This window comes from Miscanthus floridulus, chromosome 10 (genome assembly GCF_019320115.1).
Source record: "Miscanthus floridulus cultivar M001 chromosome 10, ASM1932011v1, whole genome shotgun sequence".
Lineage (NCBI taxonomy): Eukaryota > Viridiplantae > Streptophyta > Magnoliopsida > Poales > Poaceae > Miscanthus > Miscanthus floridulus.
In genome coordinates, this window is record NC_089589.1 from 81,137,511 (window position 1) to 81,152,903 (window position 15,393).

Here is a 15,393-nt window from a genome sequence, read left to right on the forward strand (position 1 = left end):
CTCGCGTCCAACAAGAGCCAGGGTAAGAAAATGTAGATGAGCCTTAGCAGCATTTGCCTGATCCGCATTAAGGCGAGAAGGGTCATCTCAACCTTCTAGTTCAATCTAGCCTCTAGCCAAGCCCATAGAATCCCCATTGAGGGGGAATTTGTTGGAAGGCAGGTCAAGGAGCAATGGAACGCCACCAAGGGCTTTGCCGACCCTGTCGCAAAGCAAACAGGATCAGATTCCGTCCGAACATCCCCGTTAGCGAACTCATAAAGCGCGTCACTCGAGCCGTCGAGGCAAGTGACGTCGCCTTAACCCCTCTAGGTATGGAAACTACGAACGAGGCGACAGTCACAAAACGAGCCAGTCCTTGACCAAATCCCCACCACGCACGAGGGCTTGGGGAATGCCAGGCTAGTAATAAGACCAAAATGCATGGTCACGCAGCGATCGCCAAAATCCCAAGTAAAGGGTACGTGCAAGACTAAGTTCCCTACCCTCACTCTGGTCTCTAGTAACATTCGGCCCCAGCGACCACAAGGGGTCGGATCTCACTTGGGGGCTGACAAAGGTATGAGTACCTCCTTTCTTTTTTCAAAACAGTCATTACATCAGACCTTTTCCTCGTGTCGAGACTGGCGGCAAGGTTTGAGGGAACATATACGTAAGACCGCAAAAAGCCCACGCCTAGACGGCTATGGTAATTTTGCTCACCAGCACAATCAAAATTTCCCCTGAACACCTCAGGCCCTACAGTCTTAATGAGCAGAAGGGTCGGATCGCATAAATCTTTTTTCATCACAAAAAAGGGAAAAGTTCAGATCAAACAAACGAAACAAAATTGCGAAACAAAGTCATGAATCTATTTTTGGACATGAAAGTACCGACACTTGTCCACATATTATAGATAAATATTTAACAAATTTATTTAACTAACTGCTTCCTCGAAGGGAGAACCATGTCTTTCAGCCTGTCCGCCAGGTTCCGCGTAATGGGAGTCACTGTCTTCTCAATCTCGTCTAGCTGGGGGTTTTCATAGCTAGGTGCGAAGCCTTGGCTCATTACCTCCAAGTTGATCTCCCGATCATAATAAGAATGGGCAACAGTGAAGGCTTGGGTGATCCCGGTGTGAAAGGTGTCCTCCTCAAGTTGGCCCACCCGCGTCGTGATACCAGTGGCACGAGTCGCAAGGGAGCTGGTCCCCTCCTCTTGCGCCACCTGCAGGTCATCGTAGACCACCATGATGGTAGAGCATAGAAGATCGTGCTAATCGCTTTCAACCTGAAGGGTCCCCCACACCTCGGAGAGTTCCGTGCCCAGCCCGGCAAAAATTTCCTCAGCCTCCAGCCTTCGAGCCACCGTGTCTCCAAGATCCGCCTAGATGGCCCAGGCCTCACGACGCGCCTCATCGCGCTCTCGGACGGCCCGGTCGCGCTCCTCGCGGGCCGTGCTGCGCTCCGAGCGAAGTCTTTCTTTTGTCTGGAGCAGCTCGTCCCACTCTCTGCGTAGCTAGGCGATCACCTCGGCATCCTGGTTCGCTCTCTGCTGCAGCGCCGCGAACTTATCCTCGGCTTTCAGCTTGAGATCCCGCTCCGTCTCCAGCTCCTCTAGGAGCTCAATGGCCCGCTGGCGGGCATCGGCATCCTTCTAGAGCAGCTCGTCCTGCTCCTTTTGGACACTAGCGGCCACCTCCTCGTCTAGCTTCACCCTCGCCGATAGGTCCTCGAACATCCCATGGATCTCCTCTGCGTCCAGACGCACTTTGGTCTCCCACTGCTAGGCGGCGACGAGCTAGGCGCTCAAATCTCCGCGTAGCCGGGCCTCCTCGTAGGAGCGCTCGATGCTCACAGAAAAGAAGTATAACGACTAGTTTCCCAACAGCTAATCGACATGGTAGCACCGGATGTGTCCAATGCTAGCACTGTAGCATCCGATGCTCTACAGAAAGCTGCAAATTGGCCTCCAACAGCTCTATTTGCAATGGAGGCTATAAATATGAATTGCAACCGGCCAAATAAGGTGTGAGGGAGTAAGGAAAGGATAGGAAGGGTGTTGCTACACCACATTTGTGCTCTCCACATGCATAGGGCTTAAAGATCACTTGGTGATTAGCGTAGGTTCCTTTGTGAAGTGCTTAGGTTAGTTAGACCATGCACATATATGCTTGCTCTAGGCTTAGGTCTAGTTGCTAAGTGAGGTTTGCATACCTCTAAACCAAAGGTGCTTGCGCGCACCGTGCTTGTACTCGGCGGAGCTTATAGTCTTACGAGACCACACCAATCGTGCTTGTGGTATGGCCTCCACTGTGTACCAAAGGGAATAAGACCCACAACATTTCAGTCAGAAGCTTGATAGTGAAGATAGCGGGGAGCGGTCCGGGAGAGGCTTTCCGAAAGGCACACTGAAGACCCACTTACGTGTGGGGAAGGCCCGGGTCTATCCATGGAGTTACCCGATCGGGAGCTTGGCCCTTGGGAGGGATTCCTTACGAGGGGCTCCAACGAGGACTAGGGGAAAGCTTAAGCGCTTCTCGATACCTCGGTAAAAATACCGGAGTCGACGATGGGAGTTTGCATCTCTATCGCTCTCTTACCTTGCGCATTTATATTATGCACCTTGGTTGTGTGCTTACTTTCCTAGCTCAGTTTGATATGCTAGTTGATAGGATTGGAACCTAGGGTGCATAACACTTTTGCGGTAGAGATAGCAACACACCTAGCAAAAACTTAGTTACACATTTAGATAGATTACTTTCTTGCATAGGTTTTGACTAGGTGGAATTAGAGGCCATAGTTAGAAGTAGATTTTTAAGTTGCTTAATTCACCCCCCCCCCCTCTTAGGCGTCACGGTCATTACACATACAACATTACAGTGAAATTTACCAAACAAGATGTTTTTGAAACCGGATAACTCGGTTTTCTTAATTTGCTCCCTACAAGGGGTAGATCTCACCATTATGTGGGGATGAATGACTAGGTTTACAAGCGAATAAGCAAAAGACATACATCATGCTAATGTGATGAAGAATAACTAGTTTACAATTCACGAAGGATCACATGTCAGAACGCTAACGTCGGTAGTAAGTCCTTGGTCAACTAGCAGGGCTCACGCCATATATGGTCATGGCCATGGCTCACTGTGGTTCGTTATGGGACCTGGATCAATCCTATGTTTGGGTTGATCCCCTCCTAGAGTTTGTAATTTCTTTAGCGGTTTGTGACCTTCACGATCCACCTGAAAAGTACTAAGCTACAAGTCTTTGCTTTAAAAAAACCAACCTCAAGTTTGGCCCCTCTTTGAATGACGCTCCAAGAAGTCTTGCTAGGGCATAGTGTACCCTATAGGGGGCAGATATATACCTCAGAAGTGCCTCCTTCCTCTCTAGGATATCCAATTTGTCATACGATTTTATCAGAAGCTCCAGTATACACAGCAATAAGATATTGAGTACCAACAATTAATGCTAATGTAGCTGGAATATTGTATAGGAAAAAAAAGATGGCTCACCTTTCTATTTCTATCTTTTCCTTTGTAAATGGAGTTCCCATGTTATGGCATAAGAGTCCTTTTTGTTGAAAGCAGATGTGGCTAATGACAATTCCTTTAGGGTAAAAAGCTTGAGACCCAACTGTTCTACAGTGCATGAACCCCACCCCGATCTTGTGTTGAAGAATTGAGATAAAAAGATCCAGAACTTTAAACAAGGCTGAAGTACACACATAAAAACAGAGATGAAATGTGAAAGTAAAGTCTGAAAAATAAAATTGCATTATACAATTACAAAAATTTATAGATTAATCGGTGAGTTCATCTTATTGCATCAATGCTACAAGTTTACTCAGCTTTTAGGAACCCTAAGTTTATGTAACTTTTAGCAAATATATATTGCAAAAAAAGAATAAAAGCACCATGGGCAATGGGATAAAAGTCCAAAAACAAAATGACTCCATATGATCCAATATTGTGTAAATATAAGAGCTGAACTTAAAAGACGGTAAAAATATCCTCTCAAAGATATCTTCTTCTCATAAATCAATAATGTAAAACTTGAACGATAGCTTACAAAAATAATGCAAAATAAAAAAAAACTATGTGAGAGAGGGGCACAATAGGTATATATCCTCATATTAAAAAGTTCATATCACAAATACTGATTATAACTTATTATTGATAATGACATTGCATTCGTCACATATAACCGATTGTTGGCACATAATTATCTACCATCAATTAACAGAAACAAACTGACACATGGGAACTTCTATCAAGTAAGCTTTTACTTCCTTTAGATATACAGCCTGTTCGGGAGGCCGTAAACGATCGTGGATTATTTACTGCTGGCTGGTTTGGTGTGAGAGAAAAACGCTATTGCTGGCTGGAAATTTATGATCGTTTACGAGCAAGCGAACATGCTTATATTGGTCCGTTTCAATCCAGGTTACCAGTTTCACAATGGTGAACTGCCATCTGATTAAATGTTCCCATATATAAAAAAGTTGTAGGTACCAGCAAAAAATATACAGGATAGCAGTTCAAATGATAACTTAACATACACAAAGTTAACATGATAATTAAAAGAAGATGTAGACAAAGAACAACAAACAAATAAAATGCTGATGAGAGAGACAACATTTTACTTGTGCTTCCAGTAAACACGGTTCAGTTAATTAAAAAAATCAAAATTACCACCCTACTCGAAAAGAACCAGGTATAACACAAGATGTCTCAGGAGAGCAAAACATGGACCAGAATGGCAATATGGTATTCTAAAGAATCAAATTTGACTCCAAATCATTAACTATTTTATCCATTGACGATACAGACACAAGAAAAAACAAAGTGTTTGAAGAGTTGCAGGTTGTAGGCTTGTAGCATATCCTATCATCCAATAGAATTGCAATAGGCAAGCAAACACATCAAACTACGAAAGTACATTAAATTGCTTAACCTAACAAAATTTAGAACTCATTGTCTCTTCACATGAAACCTTTTGTACAATAGGGGTTGTCGTGGGTTCATAATCGTGGTGAGCATCGTAATGAGCATTGTTCGTCGGAAGTTGATGTGTGGGTCTCCGGTGGCTTGGATACTCAAAAACACAAGAGGGACACGGCGATTTATCCTAGCTCAGGCTTCTGAGCCCTACGTCCAGCAATATAGTGTTCGTTGTGTTAATATGTGCGGTTGGTAAGAAACCATCAATGAATTTTTTTTGCATGTTTTCTATTTAGTCGCGTAATTCATATATATAATGGATTATTCTAAAATATAAGTAGTCTCATAGTTTTATTAAAGTTACACAAATGTGCGTATGTTTGGAATGGACGATTTTTTCTATTCCTGCTTTTTCCTGTGAAAGTGAACCAATCCTTGTGAATTTTCTATATCGTTGTTGTTAAATTCATGTGTTCTAAATAGGCCCGTAGCCTCCAATCAGTCTGCCTAAAAACCATGATTTTAATTCATCCCAATTCGAGATATCCAAATCGTGCTTGCTAGCACCCAAGCATTCGGACAGACGGGGCGCCCGCACGCCTATGCCTGCCGTCTGTTTCTCGCGTCCATGTGGGGCCTACACCGCCCCGAACATCAGCACCATTGAGAAGAGGGGGAGGGGGCGACGGATGCCCAACCGGTGCCGGGAGAAGGAGGAGACACCGAGGCGAGGTAGCAGAAAGCGAGGACGGAGATGCAACATCCGATCACTTTTCAAACATTCAGATGCAACACTTGCAATATAATTTCGAAGGCAGATAAAACACTTAAAATATGCATCTGAAACACATGCAAAAACACCTGAAAAATACTTAAAACCGTTGTAAAACATACGCATCATCCACATAAAACACTTGCAACATATATGTGTGAAATATATGCGATATCTAAATAAACACATTTGCAACATACGTCTGGAAAAACTTATGAAACATTGAGAACACAAGTTTGTAACATACGTGTACAACCATTACAACATATGCACCATCCTGTTCTTCTTTTTGCAACATCCGTATGAACACATTTGCAACATACCACTAAAACATCTTAAACACTTGAAATATATGCTTGCAACATATGTTTTCACCCTATCATTCTTCTCCCAAACGACGCAGAGCAGAGCGGGCAACGGCCTGTTCCGGCCAGCCGGCGGCCGAGGATGGTGGCACGGCTTGACAGCGGCCCGCGCGCCTGCGGCTGGCTTGGGCCCAGCCAGCGACAACCCCTCTTTTGGCTGCCTGGCCACACACAGTGGCCGGAAGGAGCCGCTGATCTCGGCAAGGTTGGAGAGGATGCTCGCGAGGAGCGACAGGGACTGCGGCGCGACGACGAGGTGTGGGGACGAGGAGCAGCGCGCGGGGCAGTGGCCCATCAGGGGCGCTACGGGGAGTCTGTGTGGGCCGGGTTGAGGAGTGGGTGTAGGATGCAGTACGCGTGCTCTCATACGAGCAGGCAATGGCTGCGTTTCCCGTTTGTAGGAAGGAGGAGAGCTGATGTTCAGGCCCTGTGTAAGAGAGAGGGAGGGAATAAGTGGGGTGGCCGGTTAGGCTGCTAGCCATCTAGCCCAGGCAGAGGGCCCACTTCCTGACATTACCCTATCCAAATGCCCCCTAACTAAAATTACGATGAAATTCGTTGGCCTAATAAAAAGCATGATATTATTTCAGCCCAATTCTAGATATACAAACGGCCTCTTCTAATTGAAATTCGTCGGCCTCGAAAGGAGGCCTTACAAAGTTGTACAGCGCCGGCCTGGTCCTTCGGTCTTTGCCTTGCGGGCCGCCGACCTGCCTTTTGTTCTTCCGTTCGGCCGTTCTCCCCGCATACGCTCTCTCGTGTCCGGTGCCCCTCGAGTGCGCTGTGTGTCTACTCTCTGGTGGCGACGACTGGTGGCCGGGGGACCGCCGCCACCGCCGTACGCCGGTGCCCCCATCTTCGGGCCTTTTGCCAGTTCGCCGGCGACGAGCATCCACCAGGTACCTCCACCCCTCTTCCGTTCATGCTGTGCGAAACCGAGCGCCCAAACCCTAACGTATAAGCTATTTGTATTCCGATCTGATCTTGACCTATTTACAAGTGTAGTATGCATGTATTATGCCTGCAAACTTCGATCTCCTTCCCCCCCCCCCCCCCCCCCCCCCCCCCCCACCCCCCTGTAGCCAGATTGTTCTCTCAGCATATATAGCAGTAGAAATTCCTGCATTTTTTAGAAATCCGGAAGCTTGTCTGGTTGGTTCAGTTTTTCTTCTTGCTGCCTTTTTGATCGTTCAAGGAGTTGCAACAATTGTTCTACTCATTGCTGTTGTTTTTCACCAACCAAACTCATTGCTGTTGTTGATTCTCACCAACCAATGTAGTTGCTGCTACTATCAATACTTCACTGTTAATTGTTAGGGGGTGCAATGTCATGCCCTTACTCTCTTGCATGCTAAGTACATACTAGTAAGGGAATTGTGTGCTCTATTTTATCTGTTTGATTGTAACTTGGCCTTTTTGAAAATCCAACTCCTTCCACAATTTACAATAAACTTGTAATCATGTACACTGGTTTGAAGTGACTGTGTCACTTAGTATAATAGTTTCGGCATTTAGGGAACCACATGTCTTGCCACTTTTCTGTTTCCTCTTTTTTTAACAGTTTTATATTATTCCATTTGCTGCGATAGTGCAATCAACCAAGATAACGTTTGTTATTTGTAGTTCTGGATCCAGATGTTAGTTGCAGAGGTGCTCAGAGCTGGAGCGTACATCTCTAGGTTTTCTCGACATGCACGCAGAGTATACACTACTAGCGAAATGTATTGCGGTAGCATTTTGAATCTAAAGGCTTTTGAGTTCTGACAAAATGCAGCTTCTTGCCTGACTGTACTTTGTTGAGCAAGTTGCAGTAGGAACTTAATACATGTTTGTTCTATAGAAACTTTCAGACTTGTGAGGGTTTTGTCTGCTTCTTTTCGAAAGAAAAATAGTAGAGTTTTAGAAAACATATGCATACAGTTTCTTTTATTGAACTCTTAGAAGTACTTGAGCCATTGTATTTTAATTTATCTGCCTACAGTTGGTTGTATTGAACACTGGGACATCCTGGGGCCTTTGTTGTTCAATTATGATTATATTTCTGTATACTTTATTTTTTTAATGGTTAATCAAATTGCTAGCTTATATAATGCTCCCTCAAATTTAGGTTGCAAGATTTCCCAGCACCGCTTGCTCACCCATTTCTCAATTTAGAAAACCTCAGTTTCTGTACCGGAGCACCAAATCAAGACCATACCACTTTAGTCAGTCCCGACTGATGGCAATGGCTGTAGCTCCGGCCAATGGTGATTCACAGAATGGTCCTCAGAGGAACTATCAGGTTGTTGTTGCTGCCACTCGTGACATGGGCATTGGGAAGGATGGGGTCTTGCCATGGAAGCTTCTTGGTGATCTTAAATTCTTCAAAGAGCTTACATTAACTACATCTGATCCTGCCAAGAAGAATGCAGTTATAATGGGAAGGAAAACATGGGAGAGCATTCCTGTTAAGTCAAGGCCATTGCCTGGTCGTTTGAATGTCATACTTACTCGATCTGGTAGTTTTGATTTTGCAACAGTAGAGAATGTTGTTATATGTGGAAGTATGAAGTCTGCCTTAGAACTGCTAGCATCAACTCCATACTGCTTGTCAATTGAGAAAGTTTTTGTTGTAGGAGGTGGGCAGGTACTGAGGTGAGTTATTTACCTTTTTGAACAACATACTGTACATGTATTCTGTTGCTGCATGTAACTGTGTTGCAATGCTATTCACCCTTCTGCAATATTTTTATGTAGAGAGTATCTTAATGGACCTGCATGTGAGGCTATCCATCTAACTGACATTCAGTCGAGCATTGAGTGTGACACTTTCATTCCTCCAGTTGACTTCTCAGTGTTCCAGCCATGGTATTCATCTTTCCCAGTGGTCGAGAGCAACATCAGGCATTCTTTTGTGACTTTTGTTCGTGTTAGAAAGTCAGTGGCAGAAACTCATGAGTCAAATGGCAAGGAATCAACTGAGGTTGATACCAAGAATGACAAATTTGAAATAGAGAATTTCTCTTTTCTCCCCAAGATGGTATATGACCGCCATGAGGAGTATCAATATCTCAATCTTGTTGAAGATATTATAAGGTCTGGTGCTCAGAAAAATGACAGGACAGGAACTGGAACACTGTCAAAATTTGGGTGTCAGGTATTTCGCCTTAACTTTGAATATTTAATTTGACCAACCAGGAAAAATAATTTGTCATTCATTTTCTTATTAGATGCGGTTCAGCTTAAGGAAAAATTTTCCTCTACTGACAACAAAGGTACGCAAGCATATATGTTGTAGTTTTTGGATTTAACAGTGAGTCAAAATTTGCAATAGGAATGTGCTGCAAATTGTTTAGTTTTTTTATGATATGTGAGAATAAACAAAGGCAAATCAGTGTTTACCAACTTGTATGTCTTTAATGCTTTGTGCTTGTTAATTTTCAAATGCATGTTTATTATTGTACTGTCCTTTTTTTCTTTTGTTACAGTATTTGCAATCAAGTCAATGCTGGTTTAATTTTCTTCTTTTATGACCCCCATACACTCTTTTCTTAATTCTCAGTTTTTGTTGAATCATCTACTAGTTTAGTAATTATTTATCTGAGATAGCTATACACTTATTGATATGTTATTAAGATAGACATATTGTGCGAGACCATGAGTACATTTTATCCTAGTTCATTGTGTTAATAAAGCTCTTGTGTGCTACATTTATTGTTATCTAGACACAGATATGTAGATCCAGTGCAACATTCTTTTCAAACATTCTACCACTCTGTAACTCTTTTTTTTATACGTACCTGCTTACCTGTAAAACATTCCCCTCAACATGTGAATAGAGAGCCGTAAGGCCACCATCTGTTAAACATCAAGAATCCAATCCAAAGTCCAAAAGAAAGTTTGAAGAACTATGTTTCCATATATTTAGCTGCCATTTCTTGACTAATGCAATAACATGTGCTCTTTAGCAGAGGGTATTTTGGCGTGGTGTTGTCGAAGAACTCCTTTGGTTCATCAGTGGCTCAACAAATGCAAAGGTGTGCAGGATTAAAATGGGTCTAGTGCTGTCTTTAGCCAATGTTTTGATTTATTGTAGGTACTTGCCTTAATCTGTATTCACAACTCACATGCCATGATGCGTAAAGACCATGCTGTGTTGATACCTGCTGTGAGGGGTCTTTAACCATGCTGTGTATTCACAACTCACATGCCTTAATCTTATCCATTGGACTTGAAACAGATTGCCCTCATTTTCTTTGAGGGGTTAGTTCCAACAATACTTGTACCCAGGTCATGTATCATTTTTGTTCGGTTCTATGCAAACCTTTTTAGGTTTTTTTTGGGGCAGAAAGCAACTATTACTATTTACTTAGGTCCTTTACAAATGTCAGAATTCTTTACGTGCGTGCGTGTGGTCGCACACGCGTGCGGTTTGGTGTTTTGTTTGGGGATTATTTTCCCTATGCACTCTCTTTTCTTCCTTAATGAAATGATGTGCAGCTATCCTGAGTGTTCGAGAAAAAAAAATGTCAGAATTCTTCCCAAATCTTGAGTGGATTAAACTATTTCTTGAAAGGTCCTGTTTTCTAAACACGCCCTTCAATTTGTAGGTTTTGCAAGAGAAGGGTATTCATATCTGGGATGGCAATGCTTCAAGAGAATATCTTGACAGGTATCTATCTATTGGATATAAACTGCAGATAAATTATACTCTATTCTTGATATCTAATCCACTTCGCCATCTTTTGTAGTGTTGGCTTGGCACACAGGGAGGAAGGTGATCTAGGTCCAGTTTATGGATTTCAATGGCGTCACTTTGGTGCTGAGTAAGCTTTCATACCTTTCCTCTCCTCTCCTCGTACAGTCTCTTTTCTCGTGTTCATGTTTTCTGATAAAGTTGACATATTTGACAGATACACTGACATGCATGCTGACTATACTGGAAAAGGTTTTGATCAGCTAATGGATGTGATTGACAAGATCAAGAATAATCCTGACGACCGCCGAATAATTTTGTCGGCATGGAATCCTTCAGATCTCAAGAAGATGGCTCTTCCTCCTTGCCACATGTTTGCACAAGTTAGTATTATTTGTCAGCTTGATTTAAGCTTAGAGTTAGCTATTGGCCTGTTTTGACTTGTCCATGATGTGCACCCTTGTACTAATCCATTGTAAGTTGAAAATTAATTTTTTTTCTTTTAAATTACAGTAGATTGGTGAACAGAAATTTGTTCCTTGATAATAATGTTTTTAACATTGCTTGCATCTTATTTTTGATAATTTTGTCAACTAACAACATTTGCATTCAACCTCACCTTCCAGTTTTATGTGGAAAATGGGGAGCTGTCCTGCCAGATGTATCAACGCTCTGCAGACATGGGGCTTGGTGTTCCATTCAACATTGCATCATATTCTCTTCTGACATACATGATCGCTCAAGTTTGTGGTAGGTTCTTATATGCCTTACTGTAATATTTCCACTTAGTGCAATGTTTATTGTGCACCTTAATACAAACCTTATTGGTTGTACTGTATATCAGTGTTCTAGTTTAGACTAGTTTCATTTGGAACCATTTATTCCGCACTTTGATTTTCTTTTTTACGTGTAGCAACAAATCTTCCATGTTTGTCATACCACACACACAAGTCTTGGGGCTATATTCTAGATATTTTTGTAACAAGTTGTGAATAGTTTGTTTGCTGCAAGGATTTGTGATGCCATTTTGTATGTTGTCCCTTCGTTTCTTTCGATGTTTCTTGTATCTAACTGATAGAAGCTAGTAGTCTGTTTTTCAACTCTAACCCTTTGTGTCTTAACTTTAACCCTTTGTGTCTTAATCTTGCAAGATCTTTCTCCTGGAGATTTTGTCCATGTTATAGGGGATGCTCATGTCTATAGAACTCATGTTCGAGCTCTGGAGGAGCAAATTCAGAAGATGCCTAAACCATTTCCAGTGAGCCACTCCTAATAGAACTATTTTATCAAAAATATGAAATCTGCATATATAAACTAATGCTTTGATGTTTATTTTTGTTTACTTTCTGTGACCATGCACCTTCTAAGTTCTATGTGGGGCCTTATGTGCAGATATTGAAGATAAATCCTTCAAAAAAGGATATAGATTCTTTCATGGCATCAGACTTCAAGCTGATTGGCTATGATCCTCACCAGAAGATAGAGATGAAAATGGCAGTGTAATGGTAATATATTTTCTGTCATTTCTCCTGGTGGATTGTCATTATCTTTGGACATTACAAGTTTACTTGCTTGCTGGCACAAAACAGAGTTGTAGTGCTGGCTGTTAGAATGCATTTTGCTGAGATTAACCTTATCTGTCAGTCACAATGATGCTTCATGTTGTCACACTGCTCTTATTGCCCCTGATATCATCAGTCTTGTACTAGGACCATGCACTTGTCGTTTCATCGATTTGCCACTGCAGAGTCTGGAACTAAATGCATATAGGCACTAATTTTTTTGTTATAGTTGCTTCACGTTTGGCTCTTTTAATTTTTACAGGTGGCTTAGCTGGAGCCCCAGCCTTTAGACTCGGTGGGTGAAATCAGTCGGACTGTTACTACATAAAAATTAACCGGACATCGCACTAGCTTGTTTTTGGTGATGGCGCTGAATGTTCTGTGGGAGACGTTTCTCCCCTTATTAGTCCTCGATTCGTGTACTCTGGTCGCTTAAACGAACTCTACAAAACCGGCTCCCTTTTATCTGGAGCGAGTTGATGACTCAACTGCGAGTGAGAGATTATCTGGGCATACCCTGTTGCAAGGGCCTACTGGTGTGTGTGCCCCCGTGAGGCTGTGACGTTTGCGCCACTGCCTCGTGAGAATCGTGTAACCGAAATTGCTGTGTACCTGGCAGAAGAACTCCGTACTGTTTGGTATCTGGTTGCCTTAATTCGTGCCCTGATTATTTCAGCTTCCGGTTTGTACGCAAGATAACGACTTGATGGTAGGTTTTTAAGGTTCATTCTGCTGCGTTTTTCTTGTACTGTGCTGCTGGGGGGGCAGAAAGTCTAGAGCTGTGCATGACGAAGACGTGAGTTTGAGCGCTTGCACTTGCAGCGACGGTGTACGATTTGGAGCCGTGCTGGTGCAGCTCGTTAGCTTTACTCCTAATCTTAAGTAATCCTGCAACTGTGCAGTCAGTTGAGCTCGAAGATGCTGAAAGAGTAGGATGATGCGGCCCCAGCAAGTCTGTAGAGCTGACCTCGCTGTTTCACTGGTTTTCTTTTTCTTGATGAGTCAAGTTTGATCAGGCTATTCCAGGTTCCTCTTGGCGGTAGCCATGAGCCTTTCCATCGCTCCTAGCACTTGGCTTCCTGTGGAGATTCGGAGCTTGTATAGCAATCAGCAAATCAAAGTTGGGTTCCTTGTCTTCTCCACGTGAAGCGAATATGACTTTTGCCCGGCCAACTGGCCAAGTCACGAGCTTTGTTGGGTTGGGCGCCTCCGATGCGCGCCGAGCGGCAGCTGGCCCTTGGACTTATCGACCGGCCAAGCCTGGAGCTGGAGGAGCCCAGGAGGCAGGATCTGTGTTCTGTGCTGTGTGCGACGGTTGGTCCAAGAGCCGTAGTAGGATTTACATATAATTACACAAGAATATATATAATAATATATACAAAAGATTCTTCTAGACAGGAGGAGGGGCAGGCTCGGCTGACTGGCTGAGGGGCCCTCAGGCGTAAAACAATTGCTCCGTGGATTTGTTGTAAAAAAAAATATGCTCCGTGGAGAGCCCGCCCCTACCCTTTGGCCGCCTCGATGAGTCCGCCCGTGAGGCAGCCACCACAGCAGGCGGCTGCGGCGAAATAACGGAAGAGAGTGAGGTGGAGGTGGCCCTTTGCAGGAAGCACCTCAAGTCCCTTCGAAATTTTGCTTCTCATTATATTTTTTTTATCTGTGGCTTGTGCGCCTGCGTAGGCTACTTTGTTTGCTTGCAGGTAGGGATGAAAACGGATCGGATACGGACGGATATCACCGATATTATATTTGTTTTCATATTTCTGTCCGGATTCGGATTCGAATACGGATAGTGTCAACTATGTCGGATATGATACAATTGGATATCGACATCATAAATATGCGATTTGAGTATTCGGATACGGATACGGTATCGGATGTTGGATATCCAGACTCGGATACGGACAGATCTCAACCCCTCTAAACGGATTCGGTTTCGAATACGGTCGGAAAATATCCGTACCGTTTTCAACCCTACTTGCAGGTAGGACGTGTTTTGTTCATAAATGACTGGAGTCCTAACAGATTTTATAAAGCCTGTATATTTTAAAAGATTTGTGACATATTGTAATCAAATCCTACAACAATGATTTTGTAAGTTAAAATCATATAAACTCGGATGAATTTGTTCACACCAGCAAAGATGTATAGCGGTAATACATATGTTATAACGAGTGAATATTTTCAATCCACTAAATCATTTAAAAGTTAATGTATATACCAATCCTAAAGAGTGAAACCATGTGACAGAATAAACAGGTAAAACTCAATATAGGACTCAGGCTTAGAAAGATTTTCGTTACGATTATTAATATATCCTATTGATGTTTATAGGATCAAATGGAACTTTTAAGTAGGATCAGATACTATGCACAATTGCATGATAATCAATTTTGGCTCGGTAGGATTGTATTCATAACACTTATGATCTATCGAACACTTAAAACATTGGTATAAAGAAACCGATATGTGGGGCATGGTGCATCTTGCTCAGATTCTACGACCCTTATCAAAATAGTTAAGGTGTGGGCACCTTGCTATTGCATTGCGTCAGAATCTATTATCTCTAGCAAAAAAAAGATCTTTTTATCTAACACCTATAATGTTATATCACTGTAAGTGTTTGTCCCGTGATCTTAGGCAAAGTGAAGTATGCTGATATTGATGTGTTTTTGGTAGATGAATAGAAGAGAGACAACCATTAAATTTATCACAACAAATATGACATCTCAAAAAAAATGCCTTACCTTTCCGTACCAATATTTGTTAGTGTGTCACAACCTTGTGTGTTAACATGGATGCAAGATATTGGTTGCTACTAACATATGAACAAAGCTTACCTTTGATTGCACCCAAAACCTTGTTCTTCACGCCCTTTAATCATGCACATGTTAACCATAAATTTTTTAATTTCTATTGTGGAATAGTTGTAAGTCATAGATGTCTCAACTCTTCTGCTCATTGCTCAACCAACGAGTAAGAAAAGAAGAGGAAACAAAATCTGATCTACTCCTAAAACCCCATTCGTAAAGAGGACAATTTCTACAATAACCCCGACCCCAGGGACCCCATCCAAAACCCAGGCAATATTTCTA

General features: G+C 42.7%; 1 protein-coding gene across 3 annotated transcripts; it reads left to right on the forward strand.

Annotated features, from left to right (window-relative positions):
- The first annotated feature begins 6,752 nt into the window (after nucleotides 1-6,752).
- Nucleotides 6,753-12,953, forward strand: LOC136486805 (bifunctional dihydrofolate reductase-thymidylate synthase-like). 3 transcript variants are annotated; one of them, XM_066483825.1, is made up of 13 exons: nucleotides 6,753-6,960; nucleotides 7,685-7,762; nucleotides 8,169-8,695; nucleotides 8,798-9,197; nucleotides 9,271-9,315; nucleotides 10,009-10,077; nucleotides 10,651-10,712; nucleotides 10,792-10,866; nucleotides 10,954-11,119; nucleotides 11,363-11,486; nucleotides 11,888-11,994; nucleotides 12,129-12,241; nucleotides 12,561-12,953. In XM_066483825.1, exons 2-12 carry the CDS (start codon nucleotides 7,697-7,699, stop codon nucleotides 12,237-12,239), a joined length of 1,752 nt encoding a protein of 583 aa, XP_066339922.1. In that variant the 5' UTR covers nucleotides 6,753-6,960; nucleotides 7,685-7,696; the 3' UTR covers nucleotides 12,240-12,241; nucleotides 12,561-12,953. The 3 variants fall into 3 exon arrangements, with proteins under 3 accessions (XP_066339922.1, XP_066339924.1, XP_066339925.1); XM_066483827.1 differs by having other exon boundaries at nucleotides 6,754-6,960; nucleotides 10,012-10,077; XM_066483828.1 differs by lacking the exon at nucleotides 7,685-7,762 and having other exon boundaries at nucleotides 6,755-6,960.
- Nucleotides 12,954-15,393: the final 2,440 nt, after the last annotated feature.